This window comes from Dromaius novaehollandiae, chromosome 9 (assembly GCF_036370855.1).
Source record: "Dromaius novaehollandiae isolate bDroNov1 chromosome 9, bDroNov1.hap1, whole genome shotgun sequence".
Classification (NCBI taxonomy): Eukaryota; Metazoa; Chordata; class Aves; order Casuariiformes; family Dromaiidae; genus Dromaius; species Dromaius novaehollandiae.
In genome coordinates, this window is record NC_088106.1 from 14,894,882 (window position 1) to 14,917,221 (window position 22,340).

The 22,340-nt window shown below is 45.0% G+C and overlaps 1 protein-coding gene across 2 annotated transcripts in view; it reads left to right on the forward strand.

Annotated features, from left to right (window-relative positions):
• CCDC50 (coiled-coil domain containing 50) overlaps nucleotides 1-22,340 on the forward strand; it is a 47,464-nt gene that overhangs the window by 13,636 nt on the left and 11,488 nt on the right. The window contains exons 2-6 of one of the 2 annotated variants that reach the window (XM_026093481.2): nucleotides 6,271-6,333; nucleotides 7,662-7,791; nucleotides 12,207-12,297; nucleotides 16,618-16,735; nucleotides 20,465-21,181. In XM_026093481.2, the coding sequence (XP_025949266.2) occupies nucleotides 6,271-6,333; nucleotides 7,662-7,791; nucleotides 12,207-12,297; nucleotides 16,618-16,735; nucleotides 20,465-21,181 (1,119 nt within the window). The remainder of the gene's footprint in view (nucleotides 1-6,270; nucleotides 6,334-7,661; nucleotides 7,792-12,206; nucleotides 12,298-16,617; nucleotides 16,736-20,464; nucleotides 21,182-22,340) is intronic. The other variant, XM_026093482.2, reaches the window with a different exon arrangement.

Below are 22,340 nucleotides of genomic sequence, written 5' to 3' on the forward strand. Positions count from 1 at the left end.
TTGTAGCTTCTGATTGCACCCCTGCTGCTGTGCGACCATCTGATGGCTCACCGCCAGGGCCCAGAGATGTGAAGTCGAGTCAATTTACAGCAGTGAATGTGCATTAATTCATTTCGTAGACACATAATTAGGAAATGAGGAAATTGATTTCTTTTTTCCCCGTACATATGAAGCCTCTTGGAGAAGAGGAATTGTGAGTTTCTGCATTGTCTTTGGGGCCATCCTATTTCCCAGCGCAAACCCTGTGCACATAATACCTGGTAGTGAGTATCCTGGGGTGAGGAGGACTAGGGCAGATGAAGCTTGGTTTTGGAAGGCCAGGCATGGTCTGAAACAGTGCACGTCTCTAGTTATTTTGTATTTACTTCACTGTTGGATGTGTGCCTCCGAGAAAGGAGGGCTGGTTTTCTTGGCCTCGTTTGCTGTTTCAGTCATGCTTGACTCAATGCCACAAGCATGGGGTCTAGTGTTGAGGGAGGGTTCTGCATTTGCCATGGCCCCCAAACTTGCCAAGGAGTTGCAGGTGTCCTCCATCTCTTGCCACCTGGCGAGCTGACAGCCCTTCATCGCATTCAGAAGGGGATGTTCTCATCTTCCTTTGCACGTTGTTCTCACACTGACAGGACTCGGGAATAATGTGCTCAAATGAGTTAGGGGCAGCCAGACCAGCCAAGTTTCTGACGATGATGAAAGGTCTTCTCGTGCCTCGTGTCCTGACAGTGGCTTCAGCAGCACAAAGCGAGAACTGTGTGCTCAAGTTGTCCTTTAACAGGCTTAGAAGAGTGGCTGAACACAGTGTGTGCACAGCCAAGTGGCTTCTTCAGCAATGCACAAATGGGCCCAAATGTGTGAGCAGCTACAAGGCTTGTTGCTGCCACACAAGCCTGCTCTGCACCATTTCCTTTGGGAACTAGGGACAGTGATTGAATCCCAGCACTTGGGAGCCTAACCTCTGCCTCCACTCTGCAGCAAGCGCATCATGAATACCTGTGCAGTTTTCCCTTCCTAGGATAACCATCACAGGTTCAAGGCACAGCTTTAGAATTCACGTCTGGCAGTGGCTTGTCTTAGGGTTTTGTCCACGCAGACAAACTCGCTTTGTCCCTGCTTGCCCCCAGAGGGGTGCATGCAGAGGCAGGGCAGGTGGTGGGTGGGCGCTACCTTGGGTCTGGGTGCCACACGGCTGTGTTGAGGGTGGCACTGTATCTGAACTAGTGCAACAGGCTGCTCTGGGACGAGAGCTGGGAAGCTCATGTGGTGGTACCTTAGGCTGTATGTGCTGCCTGGCTTGGGCACTGCCCTACAAGTGACGTAGACTGGCCTGAAGAGCCGAAACAGCCAAGACAGGAACCATGGTTCCTGCCTTGTGTCTCCTGGCATCCCGTGACTTTCAGCTGTGGTCCATAGGAAGTGAGGACCAGAAGATTTTCTCTTGTTCCCCCCTCCCCCCCCCCCCCCCAATCTCCCCCCAAAAGAGTTACTCTTTGGGATCCAGGTACTATCTCTAATAGGTGTGTGAAGGAACAGCTAGATGAAGCAAGGCCATCTATGCAATAAAACAGTATGTGCACTTGACTTTTTTTAGAGGGGTCCATGCTTTCTTCGCAAAGTTTGTAGCAACTCATGAATCAAAAAGGATTAAAATTCAGTGCTGTATTTTTAGGGATGAAGCTCAGTGTAGGAGATGAGACTTTTCTGGGGTTGGTGCAAGACTGTTGAGAGAAGAACATCTATGTTCCTCCACAGCCCTCCCACTTCCTCGCCTGCACAACACACATGTTTCCATCACTGTGTTTTTTCCCAAATAAATAGCGAAGAGTGCCTGGGTGTGGGTAGAAAGTACAAAAAAAAACCCTGAAGTACCTCTCTGTGTACGTGCCTCTGTCTGGTGAAGAGAGGATGGAGCCAGTGTGTCTGCCAGTGCCACCCGCATCGTGACTGACAAGCAGAGCTCTCAAATACTGTGGGGACCAGAGCAGTGTAGGAGCCTGTGCAGAAAGAAGTAGGGAAGGGCTGGGATGCAGTTTCATCAGCATTTCTTCCAGCAGCAGTCTTTAAATATGCAGCTCTCAAATGTTCAACCTTGCTTCTGTGCTGCCCCCCACCCGTGTGTTGCTAGTACAGCTGTTTGGGCAGCTGTGCAATGAACTTCATCAGGGAACTATTACAGTTAAAAATAACACTTTTTTTTTTCCTCCTTCTTGGTTGTTTTTAACTGTCGGGAGTCAGTGCTGCTTTTGGAAGATGTGGTAAAAGCACAGCCCTAGATTTGGGCAGACTCTTTGCGCTTTTGTATTGTGTTATCTTTGCTCAGCTCTTAGCCAGGGCTCGAACCTCAGACTCTTGTCTGAGTGCCCTTCCAGCAGGTGGGATGATGCTGATGTGAGCAGAGGCAGGTCGTCGTTTCACAAACATCCTGTGGATTTAAGTATCGGGGACCACAGTGGTAACGTTTCTCTGGACAAGATTTTTTCCCCCTTCCTTCCAATTCCATAAAATTGCCTGTGTTTGAACACCAAGCACCCTGTGTGACACACACGGGTGAGCAGCACCATTCCTGAAACTCAGTGTGGTGTTCTCGGTTCTGTGGCTCAAGGAAGCGTTTTCTTTATTTATACACAAATGCCCCCTGGAAGTGTTTCAATGCTATTTAGGGTTTTGTGTCCTCTTTCCTTTTAAAAGAAGCTGCAATTAAAAAAAGCAACAACAAAACCTTAATTGCACCATCCAGAATTATATATGCTTAAAAATTATATACGCTTAGTGAGTCACTAGGGGATCAGGGGATCATATTGCTGTAATCTGTGTCTTCATCTCCACCCTGCTGTTTGTTCCTCGCCTCTGAAACCTTGCTTTAGACCTGAAGTGAGGTCTGGTAGGAGCCACTTGAAGCGGGAGTCCTGTCTTCCTTTTGTCACCCCTCCAATGCAGCCAGGCAAACCCCAAAATTCTGTTGAATATAATAAAACATTTATCTGACTTCTTAATATGCAAAGTTAGAAACTCCTCTAGATATTCAGTGAAGGTGCTGGGACGCAGAGGAACTTCTTGACGCTCCTCTATTGGAGTATGTGCATCAACGGGAGAAGGAGAAGGAGGAAGGCTCGTGGGATTGGGGCTCGGCGTGCAGCTGTGTTCTCATTTCCTTGTAGTGTTTTCCGTGCTTTGCCATGATGGAAATGTTATGTCTTCTCAGACGCTGGATGCTTTCATAAATGGGTTCCTCATAAATTCCCCTTGTACTTTTAGTACGTTCTGGGGATTTGGGGTTTATTTTCACTTTCTCTTCGAGGCTGTCACTTTGCTTTGCCGAAGAGAAACCCTGGTCTTCCCCAGGGGTGGCCGCCGCAGAACGAAACGGAAGTGGTTCACATGCCTGCTTGCAGACTCAAAAGCGTGTTGTGACTCTTCACTTTGTGCCATACATTTCAAACAGGACGTATTCCTCTCTTGGGTCCTACTAAGCAGTTTAGTTTATCACATTCAGGAAAAACAAGTGACAGAATTCGCTATTCTCAGTATTTCATTGCCCTTGCCTTAAATTCCCGTTGAATGTGACAGGAACGTGGTGCGTGGCAGATGTGCTGAGCAGGGCCCTATATTGCAGTTTCGGGGCACAGGTCACAGTTTATTCTCAGTTCACCGAGAAGCTGATGCATATATACTAGTGAAAGACCGAATGGATGCTGTGTGTGTCCCTGTCAGATTATGGACATTACTCTTGTATTTTATTGCCCCAGTGCCTATCATAACTAGTTAAAAATAAACCCTTGTGTTTTCCTATGGTATGGATAGAGCATTCCTTTGACATTTCAAGTGTGAAAGTGGTAGGCACTTGCAAAAATATGCCTCTTTCAGACTAGTGCCAAAGGGAGCTCATCCCTTTCCTGTTTAGTTTGTCTCCAGGTCATTTTTGGTGTGTCTTTTTAAGAAGCTATGCTTATCCCTGCCGGTAATGCTAAGGGCTGATTCCATATTTGTTGAGCAGCTGGTCTTTGCTTTGGCTTCTCCAGGTCCAGTTCTTCTAGGCACTGAGAACAGCTGTACAGAAAACAATTTTCACCAAGAAAGGAGTCTACAAGGTGGGAAAACCATGTTTCCACCACCAGTTTCCATGGAAAATGTTTTGGTAGCCCTTGGACTACCTTGAAAATTAGTGAGGAAATGGAATTATATAAAAACACAACTTTTCTTTAAAGGAGGCTTCATTTTAGTTGTGTTGTGTAGGAGATGTGTGAAATCTCCTTTGGTGATGTCTGCACTTAAAATGCTTCACTGTGGGACTACCAGGATGGCATCTTTGCAAAAATCCATCTTTTTTTGGACTTGGTGCTGCTGACTATGCTGTGAAAAGCTTTGTACAGCTGTATTCATGAACAAAATAGGCTTTTTTAGTAAAAGGTTCTCTGGTTGCACTGGCACATAGGGAAGGCTGCATCTCCCTTAGCTGCTGGCTGCTGAGAGGTGAAGTAGGATGCTTTCAGAGCAAAGTGTGGCTTTTCCACCCTCCCAGGATTCTCTAAAGAGCTAACACTGCAGCAATATTTTGTATATTAATTCATTTTTTAGTTGAAGGAAAGAGAAGCTATATTTAGTTCTCAGAATAAGTTTGAAGATCTGACCATTCACATTTCAGAATTAAAAAGTAAACGTAACAGCTCCCTGTATTGGACTAGTTGCATCCATCCAGCCCAACCTTAGGGCTAGAGAGGGAATATCTTCCTCTTGCAGTTCCATGTCAAGTCTGGGCCTATCTTCTTATAAAGGAGGTTTCCTTTGATTCTGTGAGTCTTCAAAGCTCTTAGCTGTTGAGTGAGCATTAGCTCCCCCCCCCGCCTTGTTTTTGTGATTTGCTTATTCCAGAGTTGCCTTGTGATTTTTTCAAACTCTTTTGTTGGGGAAGAGCAGTCCTGGGAGCAATGGCAAAATCCTGGGAAAGCTGATGGAGGATTTTGTTACAGTTTTAGAGCATAGAAGTGCAGTGATGCCAGACAAGGTAATTCCTTGGAATGTGGATTGTGCCAAACAGACCCAAATTCAGGTTGCCAGTTTCACCTGTTACAAAATTCTGTTACATCAGTAAATTATGTTTAAGCCATTCAAATTGCTGTGATTTAACCTTCTGTATTAGAAACTTTGGTGTGCATTGCCAGTAAGGATACACTAGATAGGTTAAGAGATGTTTCTGATGTGATGCCACAGCAATCAGTGCTGGTCCTAGTGCTATTTGAGACTTTCATCCTTCTTCAGAGTACATATAAACTTGTTGCTGATAGGAATTTGTAAATACCCAAAAGCTGGGGAGGCTTATGACACCAACGGTGGGACATGTTTGCACAGCCATTTGTACTGCTTGCTGACTTGGGTCACTTCAAATGAGACATGCTACAACACAGACAAATGTGAGAAGGCTATAGCTTGGCATGAGGAACACCGGCCACATTGGAAGTCTGCGTCACGGAGAGCAGTGGCTCTGACAAGGCCATAGGGAATACACAGCCCAGTAGCCGGAGTTTCCCGTGCCATGTGGAGCAAAAAGGTGATGTGGTCCCTGGGCACTGGCTCCTGGCAGTGGTGAGGAGGGAGCATCAGCACTCACAAGAGCAACACGAAGGTTCTTGGTTTGCATTTAAAGAGCCGATGAAGCTTTGCAGGAAGCAGAGGGAACAACTGTAAAACAATTCCTGAGCCCATAGTAATGTCTTGCTGCAAGAGACATGGAGCTCAGTCTGCTCTGTTTCTTGGAGAGGAGCTGGAGAGGTGATGTACTGATAGTGCACGTGTATCTTTGTGCGGAGGAAATACCATTGTCAGACTCTCTAACCTGGCAGGGAAAGTCATAGCAGGAGCTAGTGGCTGGAGGAGAAGCCAAACAAATTTAAGTGATGGTTAAGGCACAAATGCTTCAAGTGGGTTTTAGTTGGACACACTAAAGGTGGGTTTTGGTTAAAACTCTGGCTGAGTGAATACAGGGTGTTGCACAGAAGGTCTGATACAGTGGTCTTATGGGCACTTTTGGCCTTAAACTGAAGAACCTGAGGTAGAAGGAAGAGTGGAGAAGGCTTGTTATACCAACAGGGCCAAAAAAGTAAGTGCATGTAAAAACAGCTGCAAGTGCAGGAGGGAAAAAAAAACACGAGCCCAGGCCTCAGCAGATGGAAAGCAAGCATCAGGTGTATTTGTGCGTGCGTGTTCCCCCCCACCTCCACTTCTCTTTTGATGCTTTCTTATTTCTGACCCTAATTCTCTTGGCTCTATTTCTATATACAGTGTGTCGAGACTTTGCTGTTTTGGAAGATCATACCTTGGCCCATAACCTACAGGAACAAGAGAGTAAGTAACAATGTTCTTTGGAGCAAATTGAAGCAAATTTGTCCCAACAGATATTTATTTTTGTTTGGTTTTGCTAAGAAAAATCCTCCCTGCTTTTATTTTATTTCATTTTATTCTTTTTAATGAGATACGAATTATTCTTCCTGTCCTCACTGTCGTGTAACGCTATTATGCGTTCTGCCTCAGCTCACATTGCACACTAGAGACAGTTGCATTTCAGTGATTCAATTTTGTAATCTCCTTTAGAGTTTAGTTTGTTTATGCTATTGATACTAAAATTGCATGTGGGAGTGCAGTTGAGGTTTCATTACTGTGCAAAGTTTTTAGAAATGACTAGCAATTTTGAAAGCTTCAGCTTTTATAGGCCAACCTGAGGTGCAACCAAAAGAAGCCTGTTTGTTTACTTACTTCTTTCAAGAGGCAAGCGCTAGCAATTCTGAAATGAGACATTTCAAGACATTTTGAGGTAGGGCAGCTGCATGCTACCAGGGCAAAATAAAGCACAGTCAAGACTTTCAAAAGCAACTGGTGATTTTTTATACGCTTATCTGTTACTTGCGGTATGTTTGCATTGCAGTTTGGGGTGTGGTGGCCTCTCTTATCTGCTTAGGTGGGTGCCAAGACCAGTGGTATCTCCTGGTACTACGCGCTAATGCTGTTCTAGCTACTCCGCTGAGCTGCAGCTTGTGCTGAAGTTGTGTCCTTGCTGCTAGAACCTGAGAACAACTGAAATAAAGCTGGCTCTTGGCTGCAGGTCTTGTAGCTATGTTTCCTTGCAGGCAGTATCCATGTATGGTGAAGGACTTGCTGTAGTATTGAATTGCTCTGTTGCTAAATATAAAGGTGGTGAGATTCTGGAACTGATTATGTGGAGGGGGAGAGAAGTTCCATCCCTGGGGGTTCTTGAGAGCAAATTAGAGAAAGATCCTTCAGCAGTGTTTTAGGTTCAGCTCATCCTCAGTAGCCTCTGCTGGTCCTTTCCACCCCCACTTTATTAATCTAGGATAATTTTTTGTGGCCTGAAAATGAAATATAAGGCCTAAGAAACATTCCCTATAAATCTGGATGTGATTAAGATATGCAGATCTTGTTTTGGTAATAAATGCTTATATGCAGCCCCCTCAGTGTTGAAACAATGCAATCTCAAGCTTTTAGCGCAATTTCAGTTCAGGACTCGCCCACCTCTAGAGATGTTGCATGGTGTTTCCCTGTTGAAAGCTGTGTCTTCCTTTCCAGCCTGGGATCTCCCTCCCACTTGCTTTGTCTTCTTCACACCATTAACTTCTGTAGGTTGATTGTTTGGTATTCCTGTCTATGTTTCTTTCTAGTTGAGCATCACTTGGCAACAAACGTTCAGCGTAATCGTCTAGTGCAACATGACTTGCAGATGGCCAAGCAACTGCAAGAGGAGGAGGATCTGAAAGCACGTGCTCAAATCCAGAAACGCCAAAAAGACCTGTGAGTGTGGGATGGAGCCATTGAAATGCTTGTCCTGTTTGGTCAGAGCACTGCAATTAGCTGCTTAGTTCTGAGTTGATCAAGAGTATGTTTCCTGCTTTTGTTTCATTTTTCCTTTGGATATCAATTGCTGTAGAAGTATTGATGCTAGGCTCTATGGCATGGAGCAATGAGGACAGGGTGGAGTTGGTGGTCATGGGACCCAGCCCTGGCTTGGACTCTGTTGCCTGACCATGGAAAAGGAGCTTTCGTGTTCTGCTGCACGTTGGCACAGTGGGGTAACTGCTGGCCATCTGCTTTGGGCCTGTCCTGGCTAAGGTCTGAGAAAGACTTAGGAGGAGCTGTGCATTACAGAAATGCGCAGTGTTATAATGAATTCTCTGTCTTGTGGAAATTGCAGATATTGGCATATTTCTGTTGCACCTGATGATGTGCTTTTGAGGAGCTCAGCATAGTGCAGTTTGGTGTCCCACAGCACTAAATGGCTGAAAGTCTCTGCTTGTGCTTGCAAATACTCCAGGATGAAGCAAGCTGGGAAGAGGAGCTGCTGTCTCTGTTGTCATGGGGTCACTTGGTGGAGGTGGGGAGATGAGTGCTGGGGACATGCCTTCTCCTGTAGGCACAGACTTCAGCAGCAGCTGCAGGAAGATCCTTATTGACTGCTCCAGTTTGCACAGCAGTGCAGGTTTGCGCAAGGCCTCGAGCCAGATCTAACCCCATAGCTCACGTTTTGGCTTTCTACACACTGTGATTCTTAAAGTGAAACATTGTGGGGTAGAGAAACCCAAACTGGGCTTCCCCTTCAAGAGCTGATTTTGGTGCTTTTCTTGCTTTTTGTGTCTCCCTCAGTCTCTTGCAATGCATGAAATGTCATGAGTGGGGTTAGGTGATGGGGCTCTATCAGGTCACAAGGAGAGATAGCAGCTTGTCCTCTATTGGGGTCCTGGCAGATGTAGGGCCTGCAAGGCAGGACACATCTCCTGGCTGCTGCATGGTATCCTGACTGGTCTCTTGCTTCATGATGCCACCCACCAGGTACTGCCGATGGATCTGGCGTGGTTCATCTGGCACATACAGCAATGTAGTGGAAGAGCTCTGGACTGCAGATGTGTGAGCTACAGGGCTGGCTTCAAAGGAACTGCTCAGAAAGTATTTGAAGCCTGGGATGTTACAAATCAGCCACTGTTTTCCCTGTCACTAGCACAGCCAGATGGCACTGGGAAGATATGTGCATCTTGAAAGTTTGTGCTACATTTCACTGGCTCTGTCTTAGCTAGCATTTAGCTGTGGGAGCATGTAAATGACAACAAAATTTGTTTTGTATCACAGAGACAATCCCTTTTTACTACTTACTAGGAACTGGAAACAATTTTCCTGTTGTATGACTTTGTAAAAGGGATTTGCTAACTTTGTGATCCAGGTTACAGGCAGAACTGCTGATGCAAAACGTTGTGTCAGCAGCAGTTCCACTCCTGAAAGCATGAGCTCTTCTGCAAAAACAATAAAAAGTTGGAGACATCCTTTTGTTACTGGATCTTTTTCTTCCTTAATTCTCTGTACGTTCCTGCTGTCTCTTCCTTGTGAAAGATCAGTGTGTTCTGGCAACAAAATGATCCTCGCTGTTGTTGCGTTCTGTATTGTCTAGAACAGCTTGACACCAGAAGGCAATGGAGGACTAAAGGGGCAGAACAGGGTGGTCATTTCAGAAATGGGGAGCATAAAAGAGCTCTCCAAACTCAGGGGCTAGGTGTGGGGAATTGTGTGTGTGTGGTTGTGGTGGTGGGTTTTTGTTTTTAATTTTTTTTGTCTTATAAATCCTAGATTCTCTAAGAGAAAGAATTTGGGAAGATAATGAGAAAATGAATTTTGTCTCGTCTTTTTAAGAATTCTGGGAAGCACCGAGCTTTATTTTCGTGCTTCTGTAAAGGCCTCTCTTGCATCTAGCTGAGCAGCCTGCACACTGCCAGGCATAGTAGCACCAAGGATGCTAAAATAACTATCTGAAATAGCATGAAAGTATGCTCTTTCCTTGTTTTGCTCCCAGTGCTATGACGACTCTGTTGCACCGATGTGAGCAGTTAAACCCTTTTTTTTCTTTTTTTTTTTTTTTTCCCCTCTGCATCTGGCAATAATTATTTGCCAGAGCCGACATGAATGGGACCGCTCCCTCTCCCACTCCCTGACGCTCCAGTACTCCTGGCTGCCCAGGAAGCGAAGGACATGTAGGTGTGATGTTTAGAGACGGTGACATTTGTATTGTTCTGGCTGAGTTCTGGGGACTGATGGGAACTTGAGTTCATATTAAAGAAACTAAAGGACAAGAAGAGGTGGAAAAGCTCTTTCAACTTGACTGAGCATAAGCAAAAAAGCTAAAGACTAGCCTATGTTGAATCACTAATCCCGTCTCAGTATTTAATTACCCTCTTAGCAACAAAAAAACCCCCAAATATAATCTCTGCTGTTCAGTGGTTTTGAAAGACCTTGATACGGTGTATTCCAAGGTGCATATCATTAGGAACAAGAAAATGCTTATGCTTTTGAATTACTTCTACTGTTCTTTGCTGTGTGTGGAGAAGCAATGACCTTGTTGCCTTGGCTGTGAAATATGAGTAGCTGTTTCAGTATCTTATTTGTCTGCAGTAAGATGTATTTTAAACACTTTGCAAGTCAGTTGGTGCTGGTGAACTTAGCACCTTAGCTTTGCTCACAGGTGCCAGGAGGAAATGGAGACTTGCAGCACTTTGACGCATCTGACCTTTCTAAGTTATTTTCTACCTGGATTTATGTCCTCTGAGACTGGGGTCATAAGAGATCCAGTATTTTAGGCACACTGACAGTCCATTCCCCAGGACTTGTGTATTCAGCTACTGAGTTTTGCTTGGGACTGTGATTCCTTGCTCATACCAGGTTTGTCAAGGGCGTTTTTTGTATGGCAGATCTGCTGCCATAAGAGTTTGTGTGCCTTTAAACTTGGAACTGGTCTCTGCCTGGCAAATTTTTGTGTTTTGCTTGACTGTAGTTTTTGTTAACTGGATAGAAGAAACTGATGTCTGAAGTTATTTGACGTATCGACAACTCCAGCCTTACAAACACTGGAATTCATGTGAGAAGGGGATATAAATAGCATGTAGTACCCAGTTGCAGGTCTGCTTCCAAGAAGCAGTTAATGGAGATAAAGAACCTTCTTTTCCATCCTGTTGTATGTCCTTTTCCATACTTCTAACAGATTAGATGTTCCTTGGTGGCATTTCTCTTCTAAACCCTCTTTTTGCTGTAGCAACCTTCTTCCCTGCCCCAGCCTTGTATCTATTCACTCCTTCCACTTCTTTCTTTCTCCTTAGCTTCCTACAAAACAAGAGGCCCCTGCCATGCTGCTGACCCCTCCAGCAGTGCCACTTCTCTCTGTTTCACTACAAAAAGTGCCTGTCTGCCTTTGCTGTCTTCATTTCCTCCACTTCTGTCCAGCACTCCCTTCCAGTCTTTTGTCTTCAAGTTTCCTGGGTTGTTTGCGCTTTTCTTCTAGCTCAAGCTGAGAACCAGTGCTCCAACCAGCCAGCAAACCCTGCCCATCCTTCAGGCCTGTTTGCTGGGCCTCAGTGAGACCGCTCTCCCTCGGAGCACACAGCTAAGCATTGCACAGCTCTTGCAGATGCTTTTTGCATAATGTTTCTGAAATACAGTCTTGCCTGTCTACCCACACCACCGAAACTTTCGTTTCATGTCTTAATTACTCTGGTATTTCTTTTTCTGTCCCCAGTTAATGCAATCATGCATTGCTGCTGCATCCACAATGGCACCACGGTGATTGCTTCCTCACCCCTTGTTTCAACTTATGTCACTCTTTTGCCTCTTTGCACTGGTTCTGCTTTCTCTATCTCACCCCAGCTCAGCAGGATCTCTCATTCATTACTGAACTGCCACCTTCATCCTCCGCTTGGCCTACTTATTGCGTTTTCCCATAACCATTTCTGCACTTTCTCCTTCCTGGCTTTCATGTGAAAACCGCTGCCCAGAAACAACTATATTAGCCTTCCCCCAAACTCTTCCTTTGGCACCATGTGTGCAAAAACCCTGGTGCAGAAGTAGGCTGTTGTTTGCAGAGACTGCTGTGCATTATCTTGGCTTGCCGTATCATATTGCTCCAATCTCCTCTTCTAGTAAACTGTCTATTAATCTGCTTTCTCTTGCTTTATTATTCAATTATGAATGTTTTGGGACACATCTTTTTTGTATTTGTCCAGCAGTAAGCACAGGGAGTCCTGCTGCCTGCTGAGGGTTCACAGGCTTTGCGGTAATACTGAGTAATAACTCTTGTGTGTAAATCAGATGCATTCTGTTAGTCTTTTTATCCCTGTCTCCAGGCTGGCTGATTTCTGATTTCAGCTGTGTGTGATCTTTGTCTCTTTGCCTTCTAGGGAACGACAGGACTGCGAGATGGCTCAGGAAATCCAAGTGAAGCTCGTATTTGAAGCAGAGCAGCGACGCAGGCAAGAGGAAAAAGATGAGGTAACCTGTAAAGCTGCACAGATGGCAGGGCTATTTGTAGTGACCATTTCAGTGCAGGCATCTCCTAATCATTAGCCAGAGGAGGTGGTTTACATCATGTCAAGCCTGGTCCTTGCTGCTCACGCAATAATGATACAGGGAGGCATGTTGTGAGGACTACGACTGTACTTTATTCCTGCAGTCAAGGACCATGAGGGTTGTGGATGCTGGGGGCCTTGCTAACAAAGGGGCCAAGCAATATGTAGGTCTTGTTGAGGTGCTCAAAGCCCTGATGTAGGGAAGTAATTGCTTCTGCAATCTTAGAACTTTTTTGCTCGTATGCAGGGAGACATGTACTGCTTTTGGGACAGTCCTGGGCTGTGATTGCTGTGGTTCTTGGTGTGAAGACTTCAGCAGGACCCTCAGCTAGCCATCCACCCCCAGCTTCTCTGTTACCTTCCTTCATCTTCAATTTAGTTTTTCAGAGTATGAACACCGAGGTGCAGTCTCTTGCTAGCAGATTCCTTCCGCAATTGCAGATTATGGTTCTACTGCTGCTGCCTGAGAGTGGTCAGTGTGGTCTGTTCATGGCCTTCCAAAGATTTAGCTTGTTGATTCCTTTATCGTGTCAGACTGTTGGGTTTTGTATTCAAGAGAGAGACAGAAACAGAGGAACATTTGAGCGTGAGCCTGAAGCATGGCCCTGTTTCTGATTACAATTGTTCCCTAGGAAGTCCAGCTACTTAAGATGCTTAAGAGGCACCTGGTGGCACTTCCCCTATTGGAAGAGCTTGAATAAAAGACTGTGTGTTCTGCAAGAACCTGAGATAAGGACCTGTCCTTAACTGACAGATAGTTGTGTAAGACCTCTCTTTCCTCTTGTGCTATAAAGCCCAAACAAGTACTCAAAAGCTGGCCAAGAAGACATGAAAAGGTAAAAGGGCTTATGAGAGAAGCTTGTGGTAGCAAGTGGGGGGAAAAAACTGAGAAGCACTCTGGCTAAAGGATTTTGTGATCTAAATGTGACCATCTGTCTGATTCTGTCAGGAAGGTAAAGGGGATGCAATAGCACTCATATACTGGCTGTGGGAATCGCACCTTTTCTTTCTGCTTAAAATAGAGAGCTTCTGGGATGTCAGCAGTCTGAGAATAGGTCCCTGCTGCCTGTCAAAGCAGTGTACTGACAGCCTATGCTGTAGGGGGACAGTCTTTAAATGAATGTGACTCAAAGCAAAAAAAGAGAAGCCATTAATAAGCTTTCTCTTCCTGGTATGTGGGAAGTTCCCAAGTGAGGTTGTAATTTAGCTGTGCACTGGATTAGGCTGTAGCTGAGAACCAATGTGTGATGACACTGCCTGCCTTTGAAACAGGACTTTTGGAGAGATTGAATCGATCCTGCTTCCCCGAGGCAAAGATGGGATAATCTTCCAGGGTCTCAGCCTGCCTTATTTCTTTTGGATGGGCTCTTGTGCTGAAGCAGAGCCTAAGAAAGGCGAGTGCCTGCTGACAACCTCCCAGGGCACTATGCAGCCCTGTGGGGAGTAGGGATGCCATCAAGGATGCTTTTGTAGCCCTTGGCACAGCATCTGTACACATACCTTGCAGGTCACTCTGTATTACCCAAGTACGGGACACATGCCAGACTAGTCTTATATTTGCTGCACATGAGGGTGTAGTATTTACCCAGTGTATTTGGTAAGTCCCCAAAATCAGTAGTGGCTAGCAGTGTTGTGACAGTGCTGTGCTTTGGGCATATCTGCAGTTTGGTGCAGAGAATTATTAAATGAAGCACTAAGCCTGTCTTCCTAGAAGTCCACTTTGTAAGAAATAGCTTATGTGGATTTGCAAGTCCTGAACTGTTTCAGTCCTGGAGATAATATGCTTAAGTTCATATATTTATACATTTTTCTGCATTTGTTAGAAGAGGTTAACTTAGGCAGGGTAAGGGATTTGTCGTTGTTGTTGTAGAGCCTGTGTTGTCCCCAGGTCCTTCACAAAGCTGGTTACCGTTTAAGTCTGATCTGAATCCTGAAATAAGTTTGTATTTAAACACCCATCCAAAGTCCATCAACGCTGCTGGACACCCAGTGTTTTGGAGGGTGTTGGCTCTGACTTTGCATTTCAGTGATGTCTTTCATACCTGCAGCATTCGCTTTACATGCCCAGCTCTATAAAGGCCCTGAGCCACTCAAGGAGCTGTTCATTACTCTGCCAAGGCAAACTCGGAGCACAGAGAGATGAGGGGCTTCCTTGCCCTCTACAGCACATTTTCCCTGTCCTTTGGGGATGTATAAAGACATTTGTCTACAAAGTGGGCTCAGCCTCCATTACAGACTCACCTAGGGGCTTAAATGGAGACCAGGAACAATGACTAGGTTGGAGGGAGTCTACGGTTCAGTGACAGTGAGGAAGAGAGCACAGGGAGAACTTGGTCTTTGAAGCTGGATTGGTACTTTGACCGGGTGGCCTGGGATGGGGGAGACAAGGCCATGTATCTGCCCCCCTTCCTTGGCTCTCCTACTTCTGAACCAGGCTCTCCCCGGTTTCTGTTGCCTCATCTGGCCGTGCTCTCGGCGGGGGTCTTTCGCCCTGGGCTGTAAGTCTAATGAAACGTGTTTCCATTGCACCACAGCTGGGCCACAGTGGCTGCTTTTGGGAGTGTCCCAAATATGTTTAGTAAGGTATGGATCCCTGCAAAACCTCTGGAAGGTAAGGACTGCTTTCCAGCCATGTCCATTGCTGGCATTAGGAATCAAGTGGCTAAAACTCACCTTTACTGTTATTTTTGTTTGGTGTTCAAGTATGCTTTATCTCAGAGCAACTAAACTTGTGTCTTCCACATCTGTCAGTGTTGGCCAACTCAGGTTTGGGAAGGCTTAAATGAATAACATCCTAAAACTTAGCTTGCTATGCCAGTATCTTCCAGCTTCTCTTCCTAGCTCCAAAACAGCTCTTCTGACTCATGAGTTTTTGGGTCCCCAAATAAACAAGCCCCAAGGAGCTGTTTACTGTTGCTAGGCCTCATTGGACCATTAATCAATTCAAAGGAAAACCAATTAGGAAAATGGAGTGCTATTCTCTTTGACGGTATATCTGCCAAAGCCCTGACAGAAGATAAACAGCCTACAGTCCCTACAGCACTCCTGCATTGTGCATTGCTTCTTTCTGCCTGAGATCCCATTCAATTTTCTTTCACTCCAGCCTTCATCTGTCAAATTGATGCATTTCCCTGTTGGCATCTTACAGCCCCTGTAAATTACATCCCATCTGAAGCAAGTTCATGACTTGTTCTGGGAACTCTTTTTAGTCAGAAGAGCCCTCAGCTTGAAACAGTCTTTGTGTCTCTCTCTCTCTCTCTCTCTCTCTCTCTCTCTCTCTCTCTCTCTCTCTCTCTCTCTCTCTCTCTCTCTCTCTCTCTCTTTTTTTTTTTTTTTTTTGCTAGTGGAGTTTGAGAGGGAGGTTTGGTACATCACTTGTGTGAGCACGCTTGTGTAAGTTCCAAAATCTTGCTGAAAGCCCGTGTTTGTACATGAAGTCCCTTCAGCCATCTTTGGCCATTGAGGTCTTCTGGAGTCTTGTGTAGGTGGAATAGGAACCTGATGGAGCAGGTTTTGGAATAGAAACCTGCAAGTCTGCTACATGATTTGAAGTTCAGTGGTGGACCTTGGTGAGATCAGATACTGGTTGCTGAGGTGGCTCCTTGCATCAGCGGCTAAGCTGGAAGCACCCTCCACAGAGGGCTTGAATTCAGACTTCCAGATCTGTGCTGAGGTGCCTGGTGCTGTGTCCTGGTAGCAGCACTTTGTGCAGATATAAAATAATGAAAGCTACAGGCCTTCTGCACATGGGATGTGTGGTAAAGCTGATGATGAGCAGAACATCTTGCCAGAACTCCTTCCAAAAAAGAAGTTGCTGCTTTTATGCAGAAGGGAGCCAGATACCATGAGGAAGCCTGATCATATGACACCTGAAAACTGGTAGTGATGATGGGATGAGCAGGCCTAGAAATGTGTTCATATGGAAGCATGAAGAAAGGGTGTCCGGCAGCAAAGACAATCTGCTTACATGCAATGAAAGGGAAAGATTGTGTACGTGGCCGATAGTTAGTTTGGGCAAGTCACTGCCACAAAATAAGACTAAGGGCAGGAACATAGGACAGGTTACAAGAAAAAAGGACTGTTAATCTATGCAGATCTTATGCAGATCTCCTGTGTAAGGGGCAAGTAACCCTGTCACGGTGAAGTCTGGAAAGTTAACGTATCAGGATTTTTACATGTGTATTTGAATAAAATAATCTGGACATGTCCTTTTGGGAAATGTGATGATTGTTTATCTCTATAGGACATTGCCCGTCTCCTACAAGAAAAGGAGCTGCAGGAAGAACAACAACGCAAAAAGCACTACCCAGAATCCCAGGGACACGCAGTCTGTGAAGATGGTTACTATTCAGAGAATGGAGGTAACCTTCCTCTAGATAAAGGGTCAAGATCATGATATTGCAGGTGAACTTTGGTCTGGCACCTCAGTTTGGGACATTTCCTTTATCCTACAGTTCTGCGCTCAGCACCATAACATTGCATCAGTTTCCAGGGGTCAAGATCAGACTTTATTCTAGAATCAGGAAGAGCGTGTTGGGGGGAAAAACAGAATGTTATGCTTTTCCCAAGGTCCTATAAGATGGCCTAAAGGATAGAGATGGGGTGTGTATATGTGCATGCACATGCATGCATACATGTTTTGAAGGGGCTTGTGGAAAAAGACAGTAAATGATGTTACATAAGTCACAGTTATTACTGCATAGTATGCATAATACACTGCATATTGCAAGTGTGCAGAGGATAATTGCAGGATGATTCCACACTTACATTTGAAGAGAAATGGTTCTGGGTGCCCACCTGTGATGCTGGCACTGGTAAGTGCATAAAGGAATAAATTCTAGTTCATAGGACAGCTTTTCAAAAATAATCCCTTCCAGGTATGTATCTAAGAACTAAAATTAGCACAATTGCTTTGAATGACTTACTGAATAACAAGGTCATCTCCACAGGATATCTTCACTGTGATTATCATCTGGGACTGTATGTTGTGGAAAAGATATGTCCCACAGGGCTGTATTGCTTTTTCTTGGGCAGCTTTTATGATCTAATGCAGGCTTTTTTAAATTGGGAAGAGACAATCAGGGTGTGTTTAATTATGGAGCAATCTGGGGATTGCTTTGCTTTTTGCTGGTGGTGGTTCTTATGTTCGTTCTTCAGAAAATATGTGGTGGGGAAGAAACAGGCTGTTTTTGATTAACAGATTGTCAAGATGGAGACACAACCTCTTATTTCTTACTTTAACATCCCTGCCATTCGTAATTTTAATATTTTTATATGAACTTGCACATAGAGTATTTTAGACTCAATTGGCAGGAATTTCAAGGATGACTAAGAAAACCAACAGCACAAAGTGCAGAAGAGTAACTAGCCAGGAACTTCATGGCCACAAGTTCTGCTATGTGTATAAAGCTTGGAAAGACATGAGTTTGTGAGTCTTATGGCCATCCCTCACCCTAATTTTCAGAATTAAGTGGAGCAAGTCTCTGAAAAATAAAACAGTATAGGAAGCAGTCTTGCCATGCAGAGCTGGGAGTATAGGATGGATATTATAAAAGAAATAGCTGACAAAAGCCTGTGACTTTCCAAACTTAAACTGTAGTGTGGATTTGGAGAGCAGAGTATTTTGTGGGTCTAAGTTTTCTTCCTGCAATAATCTGTGGTGCAGGAGGTGAGGTAGAAAGTTTTCTGCCTGACTATTTGTAGTAGTATTGCTTTTGATTCTTATTCCTTAAAAATTAGAACAGACTGAAGTGTATTTTGATGCCCATGCCATCTGGTACGTTGATCTGAAACCCCTTAAGTACTTAGGCACCATTCAATTAGGCTTCAGCATCCTTGGTTTGTATCATCTTTGTTGCATGTGAACTTAAACACACAAAGCCCTTGCTTTGTTTTTTCTTTTTTGTTTTTTTTTTGGGGGGGGGGCAGGGTGGTGGTGGGGAAGTTGTCTGTCTTTAAACTGGATGCAAATTTACTGACATCCAGAAGGAATGTGGGTTAGGGCTATTGCTCCAGAGCAATCCCAATTTTTAAAAAGAGGAAAAACAGACATGAAGGAAGGCAAAGTTCCTCCCAGAAGTATCTGTGCCATGAAAAATATTTCTGCATTCGCCCAGTTACATGCTGCTTGAGAGAGTAACACCAAGACATAAGGAGTGTTTACGCTGCCCCTGTGGAAGGTGTCACAGGAACTGGCCCCTGCCGGAAGCTTAATCGCCCTGAGATTCGCCAAAAGCAAATTTCCTGCTCGGGCTGTCTGGCATGATTGTGTTACCCGGACTGATCCTTTCCCAACACAGCCTTGTGTTCCAATCCACGCTTTGCTTTCTCATGATCTCCTTCTCTGTCGGTCTGTTTATTGAGCTTTCCTTAATGACAAAATTGAACTAATCCTCAAGGATGCTGAGTTATAGATGCTTGCTGGTATCATTCAGAAACTGACTCTTGCTTTCAATCTCTAGTGGCTGTTGTTCAGTAAGTCATCCAGACTTTTTTATTTGCTATTTATAAGAAATAAAGAAGGTAAATCACGCTAGTGATCTAAAACTGAACAGAAAAAACCCACCACTTACCAGGAACTGCTGTGGTTACTCTTACAGTTCCTGACTTTTTAAAAATATACCTGTTCTGGATAAAAGTCAAACAGATTTGTTTTCAAGGTGGATTTTCTGTAGACTGTGTTTTTGCTGGCTATGAGAATTTTTTTTGTAAATAGTGTAACTTGAAAGGAACATTCAGGGGTTTTTGGGTTTTTTTTCCTGTTCCTCTTCCCGCCCTTTCTTCCAAAGTGTGGATGATTGTAATAAATAGCTCTGCCTTTCTTAAGACAGAATGCAATCTATGTGCAGTGAAATCTCCTTTGAATATTTTTAGATACTATAAAAAACTTAGGAGTAGAGAAGGAATTTACTCTGTTTTTGTATAGTTCTGTTTCAAATCAGCCTCTGCTTCAGGGAAATTTTTTCTTCAGAAATATGTCTTCACTCTGAAAAGCTGCTGTAGACGTAATATTTCACTCTGTGTAATGATTTGTCTTAGCAAATACATTGACTAGAAAACAAATTGATTAGCAGATTGGGTAGAGGCAGACTGCTGCATTCTCGCAGTTGTGTCAGTTTTATTACTGAAACTAAAAGCAAAGAAAATTCCCACCTGCTTTTTGGAAAGCACAGAGGAAACAACCTGGCCAAGCTGCCTAGTTAGCAACTGTTCCACCTACATTGCTGAGGTCAGAAGCTCAATTTTTGTCAAGTCTTATCCTGCCCTTAAGTTTCTGTAGCTCTCTCTACAGTCAGAGTCTAAAATTGCATTTATGCAATGAGTAAGTGTGGGCCCTGAAGCTTCTGGGTCTGTCAGAGACAGGTGACAGTTTGTGTTTGTATGGTGCAGTTATCCCTGATGTCATAAAAAGAGAGGTGGAATGGGCTTGCCATTATGTGGGTTGTCATCTCCCACGGTCAGGAGAAGCTGATATTTCTGAGGAAACATCTTGTGGCTAAAACCAGGGCAAGGCACTAGTTCTCATAAACTAGGATCCAGCCTGACCCTGCTTAGACCATTCTGGCCTGAATTATTCTGCCTTACACTCCCCTGCTAGCTCCCAGCCTCATCTCCATTTCGTGCTCTCCTTTGCAAACCTCCTTCTAGCATCCTGTGGAAATGCCATGTCTCCAGGAGATGGGTTGCTCTACTGTCCGTTTTCCACCCCAATTGCATCAATAAAGCCCTTAATCTTGTTACCAGCTTGGCCTTGTCTTAGAGGTGCTTGGATACACTTTTGTGATGCATCTGTGCCTTCTGCTCCAGCCCCGTGGCTCATGCATAGCTCCATCCCTTGCCTGCACTTGGGCTGGCCGTGCTGCTCTTTCACTCTGTCCCTCATTACATTCTGTGAGCACCTGCTGCCTGCTTGCCCACCATTATTTTCCTTCTGATCCCACCATGCTGGTGCTCCTCACTTCCACCTATGTTTCCGGCTTTTCTTGCATCAAACTCCTTTGTCTGTATGCTGTGGGACCTGCCTCGTTTAGTTACCATTAACCCGTGTGTCACTAACCGGCTCCCCTGTTTGTTCCCCCTCCATTGCTCAGCACACCTGCAGGGTGACTCTAGAGAGCAGGTTTCTGAGCCTCGCAGACGCCACAGTGGCGAGAGGCACACGCACCAGCGGAGAGAGCACCAGAAAGTGCCTTTGCCTGACAGCACCTCTGAGCACAGGCGTCACCCCTCAGAGGATCCTCGCTGCTCCCCTCAACCAAGCAAGGCCAGGCGCAGGAATCGGCATGATAGAGAGCGGCAGGAGTGGACATCAGCCAGCCAGGGTGGGTCCAGGCGACCTCCCAGCCTGGACCTGGAAAGAGGGGCCAAACATGCTGCCCCTGACCGCAGCGGTAGCTGGGAGCCACAGGAGAGGAAGACAGCTGGCAGAGAGAAGGCTTGGAGGCCTCTCAGCCTTAATCTGGACTCAGAGCATGAACTCACAAACCAGGCGCGATATGACAGAAAGCCATCAAGGCATGACAGAGAAAAACACCTTCCCCTTCTTGATGTGGAGTTGGAAGCTGAGCAGGAAACCTGGCATCATCATGGCAGCCAGCTGTTGCACCCAGGAAACCATAAATCCCGCCGTCATGGCCGCACATCGCCTAGGACAGCTCACGACATGAGACTCCAAGACTCCGAGTCCGGAGAAGATCATAGGAAGGGTGAGGAGAGAGATTACAAAAGAGCAGGACATGGGAGAAAACCTTCCCCCTCTCCACACATGGTGACCCGGGGAAGGGTTGGAGACTGCCAACAAGATTCAGGTAACCAAGTAATGGGGAAGGCGTACAAACGTGTGGGGAAGATGCCTTGCTTGCCCCATCCTGCTGTTTGAAACCTGTGGGTTTTTTTCTTCCCTCTGAAGACTCATATCTCCAATACCTGTCTGTTGTCTGTACACAGTGAATCCTGCCTGGGTGTCTCCCTTACTCAGTGTGATTCTCTTTATCCATTAAAACTCTCACTCTGTTTATTTCCTGATCCTGGCATCAAAGAGGACAAGTAAGAAGTTATTGTTAGAAACTGTGGTCTTGGCATCCTATGGAAAACCACCATTTACTTTATTGATCTAATTAGTGCTGTGCTGTCCTTACACAGGAACAAAAGTAACAAATATTTTGGTTATACCCTTCTGTTTCATTGATTTGGGTTACAGGGCTGTAAATAAGGAGTTTGCTTAAGCACTAACAAGCCAGCACTTCCCATCCACTTTCTATTGGAAACCTAAGCAATTCTTGTTGGGGGATGTTCTGTGGCGGAATCCAGTGTCTGAACTGGAAACATCTGGAAGACTGAGTTCTTGTGAAGTTCTGAAACAGGTGGATTTTGCTAGAAAACATGTACTAGTGTGGATTTTGTTGTTTAATAATATTTGGTGCTTTAAAAATCCAGATACACCTTTCTGCTTTTAAAACAACAATGGGAGTGGGGATGATCTATCTCTTACAAAGTAGGAGTTTAGAGATTTGGACCTCTCTAACTGCTGCAAGGTGGGAAGCTTATGTCGAGGCACCTGTCTGGTCTTCACTTGGAAAGGTGGGGATGATAACACGTGTCTGCCTCTGGAGATGCTGTAAGAATTATTTTTTGTGTTCGTAATGCAGAAGTTTTTTGGGGGGATGTAGAAGGTGTTGATCAGATCTTTATAAAATTAATAGGTCCTGATTTGCCTTGATACAACATGGACCCCAAGTGACTCGGTATCCTATCACACACACATTGAGTTAAAGACACTTAAACAGAAGTTCATATCCTCTTCCTGCGGGCAGTAATCATGGCTAGCTTTGTGCTTCCCTGCGTGTGGGCAGAGGTGATATGGAAACAATGTTTATTGTTGTCTTCTGAGCATATCAAGACTAGCACCAATTGATGTGTAAAGAAAGCTCAGTCCTGGTTTCAGCATGGCTCTCCAGCAAGTAATTC